General features: G+C 40.5%; 1 protein-coding gene across 8 annotated transcripts in view; it reads right to left on the bottom strand.

The window, feature by feature from the left end:
• Positions 1 to 7,737, bottom strand: part of pbx3b (pre-B-cell leukemia homeobox 3b) — a gene marked incomplete at both ends in the record, with an annotated part of 53,393 nt that extends 45,656 nt beyond the window's left edge. For 5 of the 8 annotated variants that reach the window (XM_083902707.1, XM_083902706.1, XM_083902708.1 and 2 more), the window contains 2 exons: positions 6,861 to 6,934; positions 7,490 to 7,686. In XM_083902707.1, the coding sequence (XP_083758833.1) occupies positions 6,861 to 6,934; positions 7,490 to 7,686 (271 nt within the window). Of the gene's footprint in view, positions 1 to 6,860; positions 6,935 to 7,489 lie in introns of all 8 variants that reach the window. The other 3 variants (XM_083902705.1, XM_083902709.1, XM_083902712.1) reach the window with 2 other exon arrangements.
• Positions 7,738 to 21,677: the final 13,940 nt, after the last annotated feature.

Raw genomic sequence — 21,677 nt, 5'->3', positions numbered from 1 at the left:
GAAATCCCTTACATTGCAATTTATATGATTTTAATGTGCACTTTAATTCTCCATTACTTTAAGAGGAAGTACCTGGGAGGGTGGAAACACATTAGAGAAAGTAAGATATGAACAGAAGGGTCTGGGGATCTCTCTTAGTAGACACAATTAAATATTCATGTGTCTCCTCGTAGGACACAACAGATACAGATCATTATCATGGCAGCAGCACACACCACCATTTTGTTCACACGTTTGCCTCTGAATCAATAGCTGTGTGGATAAAAAAATTCCAAATGAACATAAAACTCCAACTTCAGTTATTAACTGCATTATTAAACGTAGAAGTGGGTTCTTACAAATAGTCTCTGTAAACCAAGTGATCCTGCACAGGTTATTAAAAATGTATCACTGTGCTATTCATACTATTAATTATTACAGAGACAACGACCAGCAGTGAGGGAATATCTCTGCAAAAGTGTGGAGGTATGTGTCTCTTTGAGACAATACAGTGGGCTTACAATGTTAGTGAATCTTTCCAAAATTAATTACGAGCGCTCAGCTCTTCTGCTTGAGGACAGAGCAGGAGAAGACTAGCAGTAATGTACTCTGGATGACCTCCACTTTCTACAGAGAGGAGAAACCAGCCCTTTTTCTTTTTTTTTTTGCTTTTCAATCCTGATCAAAAGAGGAGCGGAAAGGAGGAACAGCATTCCCCTGCTCGTGATCATTAATCATAGCTTTCTGGGACCAAGTGCATATTAATTTCTGTCACCCCAAACATCATTTGGTATTGTTATGCCCCAGCTTAGTCCTCATTCACCAGCAGACGCCGGCCGGTCCTCCCTGGTTTTGAGGGAAGACAGGGGCCTGCGTGGCTGTGTTTCAGAGCGAGAGGCCTTTATCCCTGGGGCTCTGACACCAATTAAGCCATTTCACCAAAAGAGGAAAACAGGGCCCGCCGTTTGGCTGTAACGTGAGCCAGCATCTCGCTGCTGGCCCCTCGCCATCTTTCCATTACTTCAGACACAAAAATGAACTTCAAGGACTTAAGAAAATAGAGCGTGTTTAGAGAACAAGTCACACTGACTCATGACAGAATAACCACACACACACACACACACACTCTCTGTCATTAACGCCACACATTCATTTAAAATGATTTTAAATACATATTGAATTTCACAGACAGTCCCAGCATTGTGATCGTATTATGCTACGACTGATACTTTTTTCTGATACTTCACTTTTTTTTTTTTTTTCTTCTCAGGGTAGCAGCAGCAGAGTGGAGCTTGTCTCAGGGCTAAAGCAGAATAATGCAAGGTTTGTTATGAATTAAATATTAGAAATCTTAACACAGCAGCCAATGAGAATTATTTGCCTTATTAAAGCAGCAGAAGACGCTGATTAAAATTTCATTGCATTGCAGTCTTTTTCCCATTTCTGCCTTCAATACATCATTGTAATGTATAAAACATGTGGAACAATGGCATAATGGAACAATGGGGAGAGGGGCTTCATTTTCTGCCTTTGCAAATGAGGGAAAGAGCGGAGATATATTTTCTTTTTTTTCCTGTTTTTGGAAAAAAAGAAAATATTGTGTAAAGAAAGAAAAACAATGTGTCACTGCGTTTTTGTCAAGTAACAAGGCTACAGACAGCTCGATGTGTTTGAAACGTCACTGGTGAGATTTAAAATGTTTACATTCGCCAACGTCTGCCTCTAATTCTCCCACCACTTTAGCCATGGAAATTCATCACCTGCTGGAGTAAACACACACACACACACACACACACACACACACACACACACACACACACACACACACACACACACACTGTAAATGTATATGAAAGAGATTAAATACAGAAACAGTTGCATAAGCAAAAGTCAGACTCTATGGTGACAGATGCAAGATTGTTTTTCCGGGCTCTTGGCCTCACAGATGAGAGGTCATTTAGTTGTCCACATGTAATGCGTACAGAGTAAATGAACATCATGGTGTCTATTGTCCCAAGAGGAAAACTCTTCCCTGAAACACTAGAGCTAATGAAATAGAGACCTATAAATAGCGGAGTCATTACTGAGAGAGGACTTGCTTTGCACCACTCTTTCACTGTAACCCTTTTTACACTAATAACTGGCTCAGTGGAGTTAGATACAGAAGACTCAGCCACCGAGTGACACGGCTGACATCACGACACAGGAGACTCAGGGGACATATGATATTAAAGGAAGAAGAATCCTTTATTTATTTATTTATTTATCTATTTATTCATTCACTGAAAATAAATCTAGGTACACGTTGAGAGAATAAGCCAACCCCCAGTTCACTGTGGTTCAAAAGTAAAGTATCAAACAATTGTTATATTATTATATCAATTACATTACAATACATTATCATTATCACTCTTAAATTATTGCTGTATTATTTGCAATTTATAAAAGTGCTTTATTGTGTCGGCATTAACTTCATTGAACGCAGCTTCGGGTTTAACTGTGTGTCAGTGTGAAAGGTCACGTCTGACAGCAGAACCGTCACAGTGATGCATGTACGTAGAAATAGTCTTTATTCAGCGTTAGGTGATCACGTGAAGCGTTTTTATTCATATACCTGCTGCGGGTTTATAAATTGAAAGCAGCAACAAGCAGAAGCCATAGAAAGACAAAACTGTCTCCAACAGCCACGTTCCTACTGCTATAAACTCATTTCAATCAATCCTTCCTCTTTGCATCCAAAGCAGCCACTGCTGGCTGCCACTGCCTGAAGATAACTATTTCACCACCTCTGTCATGCCTAATTAACAACTCAGATGTACAATTCAGAAATTTCGCAATTAACCTACTAAAATATTGTTGGAGGTTGCTAATTGTTATGCCAGTTGCCATAAAAACTAATTTGCATAACGTATGTGCAAAAAACAATTATGAGCTGTTGATCGCGCAAGAGCCCCGCAGAAAGCGCTTAGAGGGATGAAGGGGGGAGAGACGCGAGGGGGAAACTCGTGCAAGATGGGTGCTCATGTGTGCAGATGGAGGGACAGCACTGAATTATTGTTCAAAAAAAAAAAAAAACTGATTTGAGAAGCTGCATGTTTCAGATAGAAGATAGAACTGGTGCACATGCTTCTATCAGCACAGTTCTACCCCTCCAAATGAAACTGATATGTGCAGCCTTTGTTTTCTCCCTCTCTCCTCTTTGTCTGGCTCTCTTTTCGTTTCATCTTTGCTGATGGGGAAATGGAGGGAATTTGGGAGCCACTTAGATAATAACCGCGTCTTGCCTGGTCCCCCTCGTGCTTTAGAGGAGGAAGCACTAGTGGCCCTGCCATTGAGCCAGTCAGGAACCCATGCTGTGCGCAAGCCATTCGGCTCAACACTATCTAGTCACTGCAGCCGCTTCACTGTGGCTCTGCGAAACAAAAAGCAGCCAAAGTCAATTGTCTCTCTTGCTGAATAGCCTTCTATTCTCTCATGTATTTACTGGAGCTCTTTCAGCTCACAGAGCAAGGTGGAAAAATGCAGTCAAATGAAATATATTTTGTGTATTTTAGCTGCAGAAAATAAAAGAAGTACTAGTTTATTATTATTAATAATAATAATAATAATAATAATTATTATTATTATTATTATTGTTATTATTATAACAATAATCTATTCGGAATAAGAAGGCTCATTAATTTTTTCAAGGACCATTGAAATTCCCTGTAGATTTCAGAAATGTTTACCTCCTCAGTCTTAACTCTATTTACTCCAGGTAATGCTTTTAGTCAGTCTTGCATGTGGTTAATTACAGCCCCATCCTGAAATGTATTTAGTTAACACAGTCTTTCCTAGCTGATCGTTACAAATAACAAAGGAGAAGCGATAAACATACATGGAAGTCCATCCAGCGCTATTCACAAGCCAAAATCAAATGCGTGCCAAACAGTGACACCGGCCCCCGACGATGAACACAGGCCCTCCTTAATCCAGTGCTTTGAAAACACTGGATCAGGGCATTTATCAGCATGAATCTGCCACAGATTCTCCCTCTCTCTCTCCCTCCCCTGCCTCTCCAGACCCCCCCGTTTCTGAACCTGATGAGTCAAAGGTCAGGAAAACAACAAGTCAATATGCAGCCAAAAGAAGCGCCATGCAGCTAAGAGAGCTGTGGAGAGGGCTAAGCCTCTCTGTGGCACTCTGTGATTTAGCCTGTAATAGTTTTCTGTAATCTCTTTCTATTGATTAAACCTCACATCAAAGAGGAGTCCTGCTACAGAACCTCTCTTTTCCTGGTCAGAAATACCATATGGAGGTAATCTTTCACCTTTGTTATTCTTGCCGCTCCCGCTGCTGCTGCTGCTGCTGCTGCTTTGAGTCTCTCTTCCAAGCGTGAGAGCAAGACAAGGGAGTATAGTCAGCAGGATAAAACAAACCCAGCACAGAGGAATGACTGCAAAACTAATTTTCACTCAATGCATTCATTGTCTTTTCTTCAGGTAAAAGGGTATGAACGCATCCTTTGTCCCCGAAGGTCCTCGAAGCAAGCGACATAAAAGGGAATTTTACCGTTTCGCAGGAGAAGAATGTTACAACCCAAACTCACATTTACCCGATCAACATTCAAAACCAAGAAAAAGCCCTCCTGCTAAAAAAACACTCACTTTAGTGACAGGCAAATGACTTCATGCTGCCACTTAATTTAATTTCTTGCATAATGCTCTCTAATTAGCATATCAAAGTGAATTAATACTTCTAGGGCATTAGCAATGCCAAAATTTGCTGTAGCTCTGTAATAACAGTTTAAAAAGACTCTCTGAAAAGTATAGATTTTCAGTTCACAACATGCACCACTCTTTCAAACTGAACATGTAACTGTGAAAATAAAGATCCTTCTCACCACTTTGATTTAGTTTCATCAGTCATCACTAAATATTATCGTGTGCACATCTAAAGCGTCGACGCCAAACGTTACACTCGCTATTAATCCACACACACACACACACACACACACACACTAGACAACAAGTCTCCATCATATGATACGATGTGAGCAGTAATTTCACTGGTGATTCTCGCACTGCTTTCAAATGTGTTATTAAAAGTTATTTTCAGGCAAAGGACGGATCTCACTGCTGAAAGAGCAGCAGCTCCACTGCCATCTGAAGGCACATGAGAGGGTCAGAGAGGAGCGATGTGGACGGTGCTACAGGAGCCAGTGAAAGCCTCACTGTGAGTGCGTGTGTGTGTGTGCGTGTGTGTGTGTGTGTGCTGAAAAAACAGAGCGGTCAACAAGGCCACCAGACCAGCTGAGCTCTGTCAATGGCTAAGAGGGAGAGGCTATGACTCTAAACCACAGGTTAACCATGCGCGCACACACACACACACACACACACACACACACACACACACACACACACACACACACACACACACACACACACACACACACACACACACACACACGTATGCTACCTCTCCTGTTCATGTCTCTCAAACATGCATTGATGGTCTTTATATATTTACTTTTTTTTTACTGAATTATTTAATCGAAATCAAATTCAAACCAGAGCCTTTTATAAAAATTTCCACAAATAAACAAACTGGGAAAAAAAATTATGATTCCAGTAGCCTGCAAGATGGCAACAGTAGCAGGATGTTAACAAATCAAAAGTTTGCAAATAAAATCACTCACAGTGATTCTGCCCTGGGAAAACTGGCATCTCGTGGCATGTTTGAGCTGCACCTTCTCTTTTTCTAACTCTCAACGTTCGAAGCGAACAGACAAACATTGTAAAGCACGACAAGATCGGCTCGACTGTGGACCGTCTGTCTGCTCCTAAACTGTGTTTAGGAGGAAGTTCATAAAACCTTTATGATCTTCCCCGAACCAATATCTTCATAAACTGCACAAAGGTCAGGTTTGCTAAATTATACTAAAAACCACACCATCATGTCCTTCATATTCATCATGTTTCTTTGACTGAGAAGTGTACACACACACACACACACACACACACTGAAAAATAAATAGTAACGACCACTTGTTTACTTAGAGCATCTGGTTTTGAGAAGAGAACAATCACAGACTATGAGGTGTAATAAAGACGTTAGCACTAAAAATCATTTATGTGTTTGTAGTAATTTAAAAAAGATGTAGTTTATGACCAAATATTCTATATATCTCTCTTTGAGCTATAATAAAAACATTAGTATGTAATTTCAGGTGTTTCATGTATGTGTGTGTGTGTGTGTGTGTGCTCAAATATTTGCCTTAAGTTTTCAACCCTGGTCATAAAATCTGTTGAAGCGACTACATATGATGCAAAAAAAAAAATGTTTTAAAATATTTTCTTTAAGCTGGTTTTGTTCTTCGTATTTTTAAAAAAAGACAAAAGCAGTCGTCACGTGACTGCACGTCAGTTATTAACTGAGAGCACAGCTGCCGCCACGTGCTGAAAATGTGCAAATTGTTGTGAGTTTATAAAGCATGAATTGTGTGTGTGATCTCAGTTATGTAGAACATATGCTGCGGGATTTCCCCCCCCGTCCTGTTCAGTGCCAGGATAAGAAGAGAGGGTGAACGCTGGGAGTTCTGTTGAAATCCAAGCACACACCACTGGTAGTGATCAAAATAAGAGCATCTTCAGATGGAGGCAAACAAAAAAAAAAAGAAATAGAAAATCTCCCTGTGCTGTCACAACAGTGCTGTGTGGCACCGTGACATATTTAAAAATGTGATTGATTCATTTGGGCAGGGGTCCCCCTGTAACCTGGATGCCGGCTGCCATCAGATCAGTGGGAGGTTAAAGTGTCTGAGTGCTGTTACACTGACTCTCTGATACTATTTTTTTTTCTTTAATAATAAAATGTAGTTTTCTTGTAAACAAAGACCTTACCTGTCTTTTCTTTGATTTCACAGAGAACGCTGAAGAGTGCTGGTTTCATTCTGTGACAGTTCAGTCCATGTTTCCTGTTTCAGTATGAGACAAGATAAAATACTGAAATAAGTTCATTGATCAAGCGCATGTCACACATTAAATATGAAGATATTTCACTTTGGTTTGTCACTGTGTTATGAATGTTGTCTCTCAGAAGTTATTTACTACTATACAGTATTTTTAAACTAAAGATTTAAACTTCCTGAATGGCCACTTATTAATAACAAGCCCCATTACATTCGGCCTAAATTATGAAGCATTTCCATTCATTTTCTTTAGTTCTGCAGATGTGTGAACATTCACTGCAGGTCATGTGTGCACTCAAACTTTTCCAGCATGACCTCTCTCTCTCTCAGTTTGGCACAGGCAGCTCAAATAAAACTCTGTTGTTTCCTCTGTGACAACTTTCTCATGTGTTAAAGCTCTGCGAGGCAGTAAATGCACCTCGGTGTGAGATTATCATTAAAGCCACTCCAGTCTATTGTTATACATGGGGGAGTTAAGCAAAATCGGGCCACAACTCAGCAATGATGCGTTCAGCGTTTTGCGCAGGGGGCGAAGTTAATAAAACATATAAATCAACCAACTTTGCTTGCGCCTCGTCCAGACTCTGATCAGTTATGGTCATTATTTGATGGAGAATGTCCCCAATGTCTTGTTTTCTTCCGTCTCCGTCTGTCCCGTCGTGTCCATGGGGAGGCGGCAGTGCCATGCCTCCTTGTACCGAGTGGCCAGCCAGACTGACCCCGCCGATCGACTGCATGATCCGGGCTTGATCGTCCATAGTCGCCGCTAAAGAGTCTGTGCACTGAGCCACACAAATTGAAAAACTCATATACGAAATGGGCTACAACATGTGCCGCAGACTGGAGGGATGCACGGCTGTGGGCTTCTCAAGCGATGCCGAGAACACGCGAATATGTTTTTTTTTTTTTTTGTCTTATTCTTATTTTAAATAAAGACTAGCAGTGATGCTTCACAGCGTAAATCTTGTGTCCAAGTTGTCGCTGTCCTCTCGCTTGTTTACGCACGGTCCAAAGTGCCAAAACGCGCGGCAGTGTTTGTAGAAAAATGCATAAATCTGTTGTTTTTGTCTTCTTATTAAAACTTCTTTGTCAAAATTGACGGTCCATCGTATCCCGCACGGATCCTCATGCCAATCTGTCTTCTCCCTGGGATTTGACGGGTGGTGTAGACAGAAACGCTCCTTGATGATCTCTCATTTATTTGCGCTCTTTGCGGGATCCCCGTCGCATTTCCTCTCCAATAAATGTCCAAAAATCCTCCCGGTGGAGCTGCGGCAACAAAAATATCCAATGTGGAAAGGTGTAAACAAATCAAAAGACGCGAAAAGAAGAAGAAGAAAAAAATATTAGACTTGCAGGTGTTGCCAACTATAAATGTGCCGAAATGACTCCAGCGACAACTGGTAGTGTTTCAAAAAAAAAAAAAAAAATACACACTCTGCTGCATGTGCGCTGTCCAAATGTAAGTATAAAAATATGAAATGTACAAAAAGTTGTGAGATTTCTTCTTTTTTTTTTGTTTGTTTGTTTTACAAAAAAAAAAAAAAGCAACAGCGAGAAGAAATTAATTAGGACACAGCGCTGTATAAAAGCGATGCGCAAAAAAATATCTTGCCCTGCTGAAATTTATGAGCTCCAGCCTCTGCCTGTGTGTGTTTTATGTTGTTTGATGGCAGCGGTAGTGAGCGATTGACAGTGTGCCAATGCCACTCACTCAGTGCAGACGTGTCAGAGCAGGGAACAGGGGTAGGAGAGGAGGAAAAAAAATAAAGAAATAAAAAAAATACAAAATACGGAATGAAAATGCACGCTCCGCCCTGCAGAGGAGGGGTCTAAAATCCCTGTCACTTCTCGCCTGAAACACCGAAAAACAAAATGTTAAAAGCTAGTAGTTAGAATGGTGATTATATTGATGAAAGCACAGCAGAGTGTCTCCTCTCTCTTTCTTTGCAGCAGCGGCGGCAGCGTGTCCTCGTCTCCTCGCGCGTGCACGTGCAGCTATGTGCATATTCTCTAACGCAGTGATGAAGATTTAACCCCGCTACAACACACACCGATGCATAATGAGAGTTTTTATACAGTTTGATGTGGAAGTGTGCACAGTCCCCCGCTAAGCTCGGCTAAGCTTGGCTCGAGCCAGCACCGAACAGCAGACATGTTTATATTATTGGAAAGTGAAGCTGCTCGACCAATCACAGGCCGGAGTGACGGAGACCGACGTTGCGCGTGTCCTATTGCTGGCAGATGCATGATGTCGAAGGCCCACCCACACCCCCATCCCTCCATCTTCACACTGCTGCCACAAAAGGATGGCAACTTCCGATTGGTCGTTGCTACGAGTGACATCCATTGCACAAGCAGGCGGCGCTGCTCCGCGGTCCTCCGCAGTTGCTATGGCAGCAGACGAGTTGTTGAGCTGGATGCGAGGCAGCAAATATACTGTGCCCCTCTACAATAAGCATTTAGACTGTGGATTTGTATAAAGACAATGGCTGTGTTTGTGTGTGTGTGTGTGTGTGTGTGTGCGTGTGTGCATCTTCATCTGATGTTACAGTGCATCAGTAAAGAGAGAGGAGTTGAGTTTTCCTGTGTGACACAAAAAGACAGCAAGTGCAATTTTGAGGCCTTGATGCCAAACTTGTGACGTTCGTTTGAAAGAGAGAGTTGAGAATAAAGTGCTAAATCTGCAGGAGCGGACGCGTACGCGTGTGTGTCTGCAGTCACCATTGTCACTGAAGACTTCACAATCTCTGTGGACATTCTTAATAAAGAAGATTTCAGAGCTGCTGCTGCTGCTGCCTCTGTTGAAGGTTTACCCATTTACCACTGATGATTACTATTGTGCATATCACATTATTTTAAAGCGGACCTAGACCGGAAGTTCCAATTAACGCTGTTTATTAGTGTGTATCTACGTCCTTACCTTGTTTAAGAAGCCCTGAACCTTCTGGTTAGGGTTAGATGTCCTCCCGGGTTCTCCGGAACAGCAGATCCTCCTGCTCCGGGCACTAGTCCGGGCACATCCGGTTGTGTACATTGAACCGCAGAAGAAGAATAACGTCCGTTGTGGAGGTGTTTCACGAGCGTCAGTGTTTCTGACTCTGGGTCAGACTCCGGGTCAAAGTCATAAAAGGGACTGCGGCGGGGAGTCGTGAAGAAGCTATTTTTAAACACTGTTAAAACAATGTTTTGATAATGAGGCGCAGTGCATCCACCGTTCCAGAGGGGGGAGCTGCGCTTCTGAGAGCGGGTGTACTTCCGGGTACTGGCCAATCACAAGACTCTGACTTCTGGGTGTGAGAGTTGAGTCTCAAATCTCGCGGCTGGGGAACACCGTCAAAAAGAGGATTTCTATCGGCTCGTTCACAGCAACTAGGAGGTTTTTGACCATAAAAACAAGTTAATGTATGTAAGTAGACCTCCATAACGAACATATATGTGCAACAGGACCACTCTATGTGAGCTTTAAAATGCCATCCCTACACAGACACCATTGTCACTGGCTGCTCTTTTTCGTCAAAATGAAAAAAGGTCTTCCAGCTTGACAAGCTGAACACCAACTGTATGTTAGTATACACTCCTGATTATTAAACGTGATGTTTGGTAAACACCAATTACACGTCTGACAGCGCTTGTTTTTTTTTTACTCTAAACTAATACTGTTTTCTGACATTAATGCACAGGTGCACATTAATGCTCAGAAAGGATTTTCAGTTGATAACAAACAACGATACGTTTTCGCTATTATTCCAAAACTCCTAAGAAGTGAACCCATTAAAAACTGAGCTTAAAATAACACGTTCTAAGCGATCAGTGTACGTGTGATGGATCACAGCGTTAGGAAGTGAATCACTGTCATGAGTCAGTGACAGGAAAAGGAAGAAACTTTCTCTTAAAGAAATTCAACTGAAGTCACAATACAGTGAGTCATTACTTAAAAAAAAAGTGTTCTATCTTTTGATAATTTGACTGCTGCCCCCTGTCTGTTACTCTATTTACACTCCTTCTTCGACTTAAGGCTAGTATTTGATTTTGTATTCAAATGAACACATTTCAAAGTTGTACATCTGAAGTAAGAAATCTTAATATCAAAAGAACTCAAGATGTTGAAAAAAAAAAAAAAAAATTGTCTTTAGCGGTGTGTGTGGTTTCTGCTCATTCATTTGACCTTGAAGCACTGGAGCAACACACTCTTGAGTTTAGTGAATGGGAGTCCCAGGACTACTACATTTATCATTGAAATACTGAGCTGTCAAGTCACACTACATACCTGTCAAAAAGGGCTCAAAGGTACAGCTCCAGCTCCTCTCCTCTGTTGCAGTGCATGATTCTTCATTGCATAGCATAGCAGGCCTATTCACCGTTGTTTTCAGCCATATGTCAACATAATTCATTTCCGTGTGTGACAGCTCCTCACCGAAAAGACACTGTGATGCATGCGATCCGTGTTTACACGGCCAAACACGGGTTTATGTGCTATCCACACTCTAAACTCATAAAGGCGCTCACAAGTGTTTTGCTTTTATAGTGTAGTCTGAATAAAATGACAATATTTTTTTGCAAACAAGCTAAGCAAGGCAGAGGAATAAGCACCTATGAGTGCAGAGACAACACTTTGTCATCATGCTCCTCATTGTGACATCTGAAAAGACCCACAGGTGCTGTACAAAGTGACTGTGTTGTCATATTTCATTTAGGCATCCTTCTGCAAAGCTGTAATTGGCTAATTAGCTTGTTAATTAGGAGATTAGCATTTACTGATAGAGTGGCTTGCTCTGTTGTGATGAGAGTAATACAGATTAAGTGAGAAGTTATGGGTGCATGATTTCACAATTTCGCTGTCCACAAAAGGGTCACAAATCATTAAAAGATTCGTGAAATGCCTGCTTGTATTACATCTGCAGATGATGCTCGGCCTTTCTTTGAGCCTCCAGGAATCAGAATAGGTTTTTTGAGCGCGGTGAAAGAACGCCGTAAGCCCGGTGGAGACATGGCTGTCACACGGCAGCGCGATGCAGTTCCTCCTGGTCTGAAGGTCGCCTCTATGAGCTCCTGTTGCTCAGGGAGATTGGAGGAAAATAACCAAGCAGACGGTGCCAGAGACATTATTAACCCAGTTATGAACAGCCTTTCATTTATTCTTATTTATTATCTGGTATTTCTCATTCATTTTGTTTTCCTTTCAGCTGCACGTGTTAGCACAGAGAGGTAGCATGAAGATTTCTGTTAAGTCTGCTCTTTGGTTTCCTGTAGTAAACAAATGATGTTTGGATCAGAGCTGATGTTCAAAGGTCTAATCATGTCAAACTCAATAAAGACAGATTTTAATCAGCATAGTTATAGTGTATTACATGACGAAAATAATGTGTATACATAGATTTATAATCATTATGTTACTGTTATATCAGCTGATCATGTTTCGTAAATAAGATATACATTATATGGACTTACTTACATTACACCACAGCCTGCACATACTGGAGGTGTAAGAAACATATTCATAACCTAAAATAATGTGATATTTCAGTTTTTAAAAGTGCCGTATTGATTTGGAAATATTCGTGACAGTGGTTTTGTGTTGAATTCAAGCCTCTGGCTCGTTGGCAGCAGGCGTTTAGACATTTGACACATTCCCAATCCTTCCACTCCTCTCACTAGACAAAGAAAAAATAAATATTGATTATGTTACATTATAACATTGTTATTATTTTAACTACAATACTTAAAATAAACTCAATCTATAATTATTTAAACGATGTCTGTGTTGCTCAAAGTATCACAAAAAAATCTGGATAACTCTACAGAAAAGCGCTGTGACACTGACATTACAGGGGCAGTATTGTGCATTTTAATTTGTTTGTCATTTGTTAATCTAAGTGGAGAAAAAAAAAAAAGAATAGCGTTATTAACACATAGAGTAGATGTCCTTGATCAATACAGTAACCTCCACGTCTACTCTGTGTCCTCGTCCTGGCCACAGCAGACCTCATTGTTATGTACGACGAGCACAAACACAAAGCAGGATGTTCCTTAAAAAAAGTCAACCATTAGATAAAGTTTTGATCCCAAGACTCAAGAAATCTGTTTCTTTAGGAAGTCAAGACAGATGTGGGAGATCAGGAGCAGGCAGTAAGTCGGGGGGGGGGGGCGGGTGAAGGTGAGAGGTACACAGCTATACTGCTCACCACGATCAATCATACTATACTTGTCCTCCCTCGACTCTCTCAGTGTTACTGTCTCCACTGACTGCACTTCTCTCTTTGCTTAAAATTATTACACAGGCCATAAACCCAGAGAGGTGAGTGTCCTGTTAATGTGGGTACATGTAGTGGTTGCAGTAACCTTTAAGATTGGCCAGCGAGTGGTGGTGGCTTGGACACGGGCCATATATTCTGGTCAATACCAGAGACATGGATTGACTTGGGGAGGCGTCTTAAGGTCTTACATTTTAATTGTCGTCCAGGCTGGAAACCCAAATTGATTCTCAGCGGCGGGAATGAAATCAGACCTTAATTGCACTGCTTTCTTTGTGAAATCCAGTCATTTTGAAGAAGTTTTACGAGCGAGGACATGCTGAGGATGAAGTCTTGAGCGTCACCGTGCACTGATGAGGCTCAGATGCTCGACAGTTGATGGACAAAATGTAAAAAAGTGTATGAAAAATGCGGTAGATTTAAAACAAATAGTGTTCAACTGAAATATTTGAGCTGCTTCATTTCCAAAGTCAGTGTTTTTTTTTGCATCCCCTGTTTCTTTGCAGCAGGACAAACACGCGGGCACTTGACTCACTTTATCTCCTTCATATATTTAATTGTAAAGATTTAAACATTAAATTTTACAACTTTTTTCCTCCCTTCGACATCAATTTGTGTGGTAATGAAGAGAAAATCTCCAAAGAGGTCAGAGTGTGGCGTGTCTAAATCAATGTGGCCAGGCTGCCCTCAACTCAGCTTGAGTATTGACATTATGCCAGCTATGACACCATAACTCAGCCCACTGCGATGGTCATTTGATAAATGGTATCATAAATTGTTGACAAAACAATTTGTGATGTATTATGTTACCGATGGGTTGTACTGCTTATCAAATCAAGTAATCTGGCAGGGCTCTCCATTCATCAGCATAATGCAAGCTCCCACTGCAGATAGTGATGACTCTGTTGCTTCGTCGACACACAGTTCAAATGTAGCGTTGCTGGAAAGCAGGGAGAGCTGCCGGAGTCAGTTTCATTATTTTTATGAGGCTCTTATGGATGAACAGAGCTACAGCACTGGCCTTTTTCTCAATTGAGGGAAAGAGTGTAGTAAAGCAGGTCATATCGTGCAGAAAGCCTGTTAAACAGAAAATGGTGTTTGGTTTATTAATCAATAGCAGTGAACACAATCACATTTAGATGAAAAGGAATGATGTAACCCTAAAAAAGGAGGCGTTCTTCACCGGTAACAACACTCTAAACCGGGGGTCTCAAATTGGCGGCCCGGGGGCCACATGCGGCCCCCCAATCGATTACATGCGCCCCCCCCCCCCCCACTTAATATCATGTTATAATGAAAACATGACCCACCACCTCACCGTCTTTTAAACACAGTGTGAAGCTGAGGCACAGCTGCCAGCTAGAATGTTTGCTAGCAATGTTTTTATAACAGTAATAATAAGACTTTGGGTCATTACAACATCCAATTACACATATAAATACGCTTGTTAGGGCCCGAGCCACGAATGGAAGTGGCTGAAACAAAATTTAGTTACAGTTGTCCACACTATTATTTATGTAATTTAAAATAAATGTCTGTTTTTGATATTATTGCATTCGTTTTGCATCATAAATAGTATTATTAAGTATATGTGTGATATCATGATGCAATATTGTGAACATTTTTTTTTTTTTTTTTTCACTTTTTTTTCCAACTTAGGCCGGCCCCCTCTTGACCACAAAAGATGCGCATTTGCCCCCAGGTCATTTGAGTTTGAGACCCCTTGGTCTAAACAGTCTAAACAAAATTTGGCAAATTATTCATGTTCTTACCAAAGAACAGTAAACTGTGAAGATTGATAATCACACGTGACTCTGTGTATGATTTCTATAGTGTGTGTTTTTCTATTTTAAGGTTGTCCATGTGTGTGCATTTATTTTTGAATAACACTTTTTTAAAGGGCACTTATAGTTAATAATTTTAGTGCATTATTTCATTAAGGAAGCCTGTAGTTTCTCTGTACATTTTTGTTGTTCTTATCTCCCCTTTCCAATCTATCGCTAATGATATTCCATTTCCTGACATGCTTAAAGGTGCCATATGTAAGAATGTGGCCAAAAACGGTCACTACATTCAAATTCAAAATACAGAGGTCTTTTAGGTTTCGTCTTCTGACGTAACTGGCAACCCGTGGTTGCTCGGCAGCTGAGACTCTACTGACTGCAATGATTGGTAGACGGCGGTAGGTGGCGCCACATGCCAAAACATGTTGATGAAAACATGATTTCAAAACATAAACATGATTTGCAGTCTGCAAAATTTTTTTTTTTAATGCAAATATTTTGGCTGTACTGTTGTTGTTGGTGAGTTCAGTTTGTTATATGAACATTATTCCTGAGTCTCTGTGACATAATAGCAGGATTTTATGGCCAGTTGCTTTAGATTTATTACATATTGCACCTTTAACATGCATTTAAAAACTGAACCTCATTTCTTTCAGATATACACAGAAGTCTTGACTTTTCCTTCCAGCTCCTTTGCCAAATATCTCTAAAATATCCTAATGTGAGCTCAATGTGAGAATAAAGCAAGAAAACCACAAGCAAAACGAGCAGTACAGTGTTCCTTTGCCTTCCTGCTGTTTTGAACACATTTGACCCAAAAATCTCCCGCTGTGTTCTTCATTAGAGCTACTGGACATACTTACATACTTATTACGAGTAGCCATTGGCTGCTATTGTGCTTCTTCCTTGCCTGATTGCTGCCAGGAGACGTGAGATCTAAACATAGAAAGAGTCATGTGGAGCTGATTGGCAGAGGTCAATAAGGATTGCGTGAACTCATTTGACGGAGGTTGAAACGGACATTTGTTTTTATTTAAAAGCCACACGCTGCCATTTTAAAGATTGGCTTAAAAGAGTTCCTTCATTTTGAAGGAACTCGTATGTCATTTCTTTCGGATTCTTGGGTAAACACTCCACAATAAATGAGCTGAAGTGTATTGTAATAAGTTTCCTTTTTTAGTGCTTTATTTTCCCGTGGTGACACACATCACTTGTTAAGACAGTTGTTTTCCCCCTTTTCCAAACGGGGGCATCCTTTATTCCCGATGAAAACATGCCAGTTAGAAAACAACGCAGTTGTATCTTACAAGTCAACAGTGATGTTGAAGTGGCGACTGTGACCATATTCCCCAGTAACTGTCTTTTTTTCCTCTTAAGTGTATGGAGAGCTCAAAGAAAATGTACAAAAAGAGAACAAAACAAGCGAGAGAAAGCTCATCTCAGCAGTCAAGCCCGCTCTGTGTAATCATGAGCTTTTTTTTTTTTATAAATGCTAGGAGCTAAATTCTTTATTTTTAACTTCTGTGAAGTCACCAGATTTGTCAGTTTTCTTCAAACACCTTCAGGTGAACATGTCTCTCCGTGTCACCTTCGTCTTGTTAGCAAGGCATTCAAACACGCGCGGTACAATATTTATGAAGTACACCACCATATACAGCCAGCGCTACAGCCAATTTTCAAGTGAAATATTTGATCTGAAAAGCCAGTGCTCAACAGAAGCCTCACGCTCTTGATCAAGAAAGAATGTTGCATCTTTTCATCACGCTCTTCTTTGCTGTAAGTCTCCTGTCCATCCTGTCTCTGACAGTGCCGTGTCTGTTTGGCTGGCAGTGGGTCGACCCTCCGGCTTCAAAGACACATTGAAGTTCTGCAGATAATCTGTCAAGCATTGAAACCGATGACTGTAACAACGTCTATCCACCACATCTCAAACAAACCGATGCAAGAATGCACCGTTTGTGCATTCTTGCATCGGCAACACAACCGCTCCTCGTTTTCTTCAACTTGTTTTAATGCGGTTTGTTGCAGGAAGGGGATTAGATGACCCGTGATTGTTTGTGACATTTTAGTATCCACTATCTCACTGAGGAGGCACTGGGATTTATGAAATGGGTCATAGTCATGCTCGTCATACTTAAGCCTCCCGTTAAAGCCACATGACCTTAAGAAAGAGGGAAACGTATCACAGGAAAATGCTAATGTGGCGCATTTGGTGCACATTAATTCTAAGCATGAAAAAGGCACATATTTCACCGCTGAAAATATAAAAATGGAGCTTTAAAGTGATGTGCTATCTTTAACTTTAAAGGAATGTGCTTTATACGGCAATTAAGACAGCTGTCATTTGTTAATTGTGATATCATCACAGCAATCATTATTTGTCTTATGATAATGTGCAAATTGGAGAAAAGTGCTGATTTCATTGGTGTCATCTTGAAATTCAGTAATTACTATGTATATGTGTCATGTCCTCAGAGGGACGGTAGAAGGTTGAAGGCACTAGAGGTGATTTTTATTTGTTGTTCATATCATGAGGTATTTTGGTTATTTCTGATAGTCTGATTTGTATTTTGTTAGAAATCTTTCTTGTTGTTTTTCAGCTTGAATTTCTCTCAGGAAAGTTTCTGCACTGCGAGATCTCAAGGTTAACGCTTTCTCGGGAGCGTTTACCTCTGGCCTTCTGTGCGGATCGCCACAATTAGGCTTTTCACTTGTGAATTAAAACGGTCTGAAACAAAGAGGTCGCTTACATCATCTGACCTCATGCCCTCAAAGAGGGAGATAACACAGAGGCCAAAGGTGTCCTATTAGAGGACGGAGGATGATTGCAAATTCTGAGTGGTGAATAATTTAAGGTGCACACTCGGAGGGTTTTGACTTTTTTATTGCAAATATCTGCTCAGCAACCCTTTATTTCTGCATTAATTTGTTGCCTGGAATGCAACCCTGCCCCCTAGAAATGATGTATGTATTATACTTACATTCGTTTTAACATTGACTATAATTGCTGCCATGATAATATTCACCTGAGGACTCTTTGTGTCTGCACACCGACGACCGCTGCAGCCGCGCACATTATACGTTGGGTTCGTATTCTTGTGTGGTATCTGAAGAATGTTTTGAAAAGGAATCCTTTCAATCACAGCCAGGCAATAATTCAGTAAATATACATACATTATATCACTATGACAAAAGTTCATTATAGATACAATGTGTATTCATTGTGTGAAAACCTATTGCTGAGACAAAGATTTATAAAGAAAATTCTAAAGCGCCAGTTGCTGCTGATACCGAGGGTCATTCTGTGTTGAGTTTGCATGTTCCCCCTGTGTGTGTGAGTGGGTTTTCTCTGGGTTCTGTGGTTTCCTCTGAAAGTCCCAAAATATGCAGAGGTTAAAGGTGCAATATGTAAGAATGTGGCCAAAAACGGTTACTACATTCAAATTCAAAATACCGAAGTCTTTTAGGTTTCGTCTTCTGACGTAACTGGCAACCCGTGGTTGCTCGGCAGCTGAGACTCTACTGTCTGCAATGATTGGTAGACGGCGGTAGGTGGCGCCACATGCCAAAACATGATTTCATAACATAAACATGATTTGCAGTCTGCAAAAGATTTTTTTTTAATGCAAATATTTTGGCTGTACTGTTGTTGTTGGTGAGTTCAGTTTGTTATATGAACATTATTCCTGAGTCTCTGTGACATATTAGGAGGATTTTATGACCAGTTGCTTTAGATTTATTACATAATGCACCTTTAAGTGGACAGTGGACAGTGGACAATCTAAATTGACTGTTGTGAAAGAGTTGTTTGTCTCTATGTGACCCTGCAATAGACTGTGGATAATAAAGTGGTACACAATGAATGAATGAATGAATGAACTTTTCTTTTGCTTTGTGGACAATATATTTTGGTAAGATGGCGAGTGAATGTTTCATAATTTGCGTCACACACGTTGACTAAGACTCAAGGATGAATTTCAGATTTTTGTGGTCAAAGGTCGCCATGACCTGACAACAAATGATGCTGCTGTTGTAAATACAATTCCTCAGCATCACTTTAATGGGATAGCCACAGATTTTGCCACAAATGTCACTTGGACTCAAATCTGAAGTAGCAGTGTGGTGAAAAACCAAGGTCAGGATGACTTCACGCTTGTGAATACAGTGAACCAGGTACATTTTGGTTGGGATTTCATTAGTCATTAAAGTGTTTGTGTTATGATGCTCCATTAGCTTTTATTTTTATTAATCATTTATTACAAGACTGGCTTGCAGATACTTTTTCAGTAAACTGTGATTTTCTGAACGATCGTAGCCCGACCACATTTCTTTTGACACCTAACCCTAACCCGCAAATACTGTTTATCCTCTTGTGGATCATTAAGTTAAGGAAAATGAAAAATATGAATGGAAAAAAAGAAATAAAAGTAGAAACCTGGCTGCAAAACAATGTAACGAAAAGAGATTGACAAAGACAGTGTTAATAAGATTGCCTTCAATTGCAATTAAGCATTTTAACCATGGGGTCTATTGATATCCTGAGAATATGGAGCACATCGCGGCTCAGCTGAAGATGGAGGTTTGCTGCCTGTGTGAGGAGAGATAACACAAACAGTTCTGTTGATCAGGAACAATTTTTTTGCCATTTCGTTGTACTGTGACATATCTTTCATTAAGGTTGAAGCATTAGATTAAACCAGAACCAGTGTCCAATTGTAATTAACTTGAGTATATCAGGAGGCCATTATTCACATTAAAGTAACCTTTTAATAGCTGAGCCTTTAACTCCACTGCAGGTAATGACTTTAAAGCGTGCTTATTAAAAGAGAAATGGTAATGAGCTTTAATAAAGCAGAACAACTTTGAAATGAAGAGCACTATTCAATAGGAAAGGATGGAGGGATTGGACCTGTGATTCCATTAACGAGACTAATGATTCTTTATCAGCCCTCTTATGTGTACATGGAGTTTAACATTAACAGTGATTGAGGATGGGATCCAGTGAAAAGATGGGACTTTTCATTGCCCTTTAAAAGATCAGATAAGAGAAAAAAGAACTTTACCCATTTAAATCACTGAGAATTGATAACGCAGGTCCTGTGACCTCAAAGTCAGCGAGCGCAGCCACAATCTCCTTCAGCACTTATGAGCTATAACAATACAATACATCTGTAATCATAAAAACGAATCTGTGTCATTATGTCTGAAAATTAGCGGAGTGAAAGGAGTACTGGAGAACTGACGCCAGTGTCCAAAATCCAGGTGAGGAAATGTGATTCATGGAGCTGCTTTATTAATTTAGCATTCAGTGCAGTGGGCGGCATTAAAAATTGATTATCATAGTAAAAAGAAGCTTTGTATTTAAATAAAAAAAAACATGGGGCTATGAGACTGAAATATATATGGTGTGTTTTACAACAATAGACCTTTGCTTTTTTTTTCGTTATTATCATTGACGTACAGAGAAAGAAGCAAAACGGCAAGGAAAAAAAAAAGTAGAGAAGACAAACAGTTAAAGAAATATAGGGATGGAGGGAATGGGAATAATTAAATCAATCTTTAGCGAGCAGCTGGGGCAGGACTCCAGCTGACAGCAGCACCTGGGTGTGCAGCACAGGCTGCCTGGGGCTGCACTGGCTCTCTCCTCCCATCTCAAACCCCCTCCTTTCCAAAGCCGCCCCCCCCCCCAACGGCCCCCAAGCCCCCGCTGGAGCTGCTGCGGCTGCTCTGCCTCCACCCATGTCTCTGTGTTGCCATCGTCACTCTGACCCTCGTGGACTAATTAAAGGGATGATTTGTGAAATGCCATCGTTTTATTTAATTAATCACAAAACACAAAGCCATAAAAGCCATCATCTAAAAATATTCCTGTTGGTTTGCTGTGCACCTAATAGATTAAGGTACATTAAAGAAGCGAGGGGATGATCTATTTTAAAGCATGGCGCCGGAAAAAAGGCTGGCAACCGCCCAATATTTTTAAGAGCTGCCAATCTATGTGACGCGTCGGCTTCACCGCGACAATACAAACGACCGCCGCGCGCTATTAGTGACAACAGTTTGCTCCGCGTTCGTACATCACCATGCTTTCTTTACCCAAACATAGATGTCTAAACAAATGACTGTGAGGCTCTCAAACAAATGCTTCCCTTCCTCCATGTTCCTCCTCATCTCAACATGTTTTAATTAGTCGTGAAAAATGAGTTCATTTGGAAGACAAATAACGTGAGCCGAGCATGTCTGCTTTTGGTTGGCAAGGCTAAAGACGGCTGTTTTTTCAGTCCGTACACGCGGAGAGAGGAGAGAGACACCACTTTGCATTTGTACGTCGCTATTTAAACATCAAGTGATGTGGAAATTAGGTTGAAATAAAATAATACAGGAAATATCATATGTAGACTGCCCAGTGCTGCTTGATTAACATGTTATTTAATGAATCTATACAGTGACAAATAGGAAGCAGTAATCCTTTTTCCTATATACTGTTACAGTGAGTTCATCTGTGTAAGTTCATCTGACAGGAGCAGCAATAAGGAAAAGGCCAGTTTATACTGAATTTAAACTGTTTTTCAAAATTAAAGTTCAAGCACCAATAACACTGATGAAGATTTGTTTAAAACCCTATTATTATTTGTAAAAAAAAAAAAACATCCTCTGCAGGTGCAAAGGAAACTACAGTTTCCATCAATAAATATTTATTCACTGTTTGTGATG

Source organism: Microchirus variegatus (assembly GCF_963457635.1).
Source record: "Microchirus variegatus genome assembly, chromosome: 16".
Classification (NCBI taxonomy): domain Eukaryota; kingdom Metazoa; phylum Chordata; class Actinopteri; order Pleuronectiformes; family Soleidae; genus Microchirus; species Microchirus variegatus.
The sequence above is the reverse complement of the archived record's forward strand: the minus strand, read 5'-3'. Positions and strand labels throughout refer to the sequence as shown.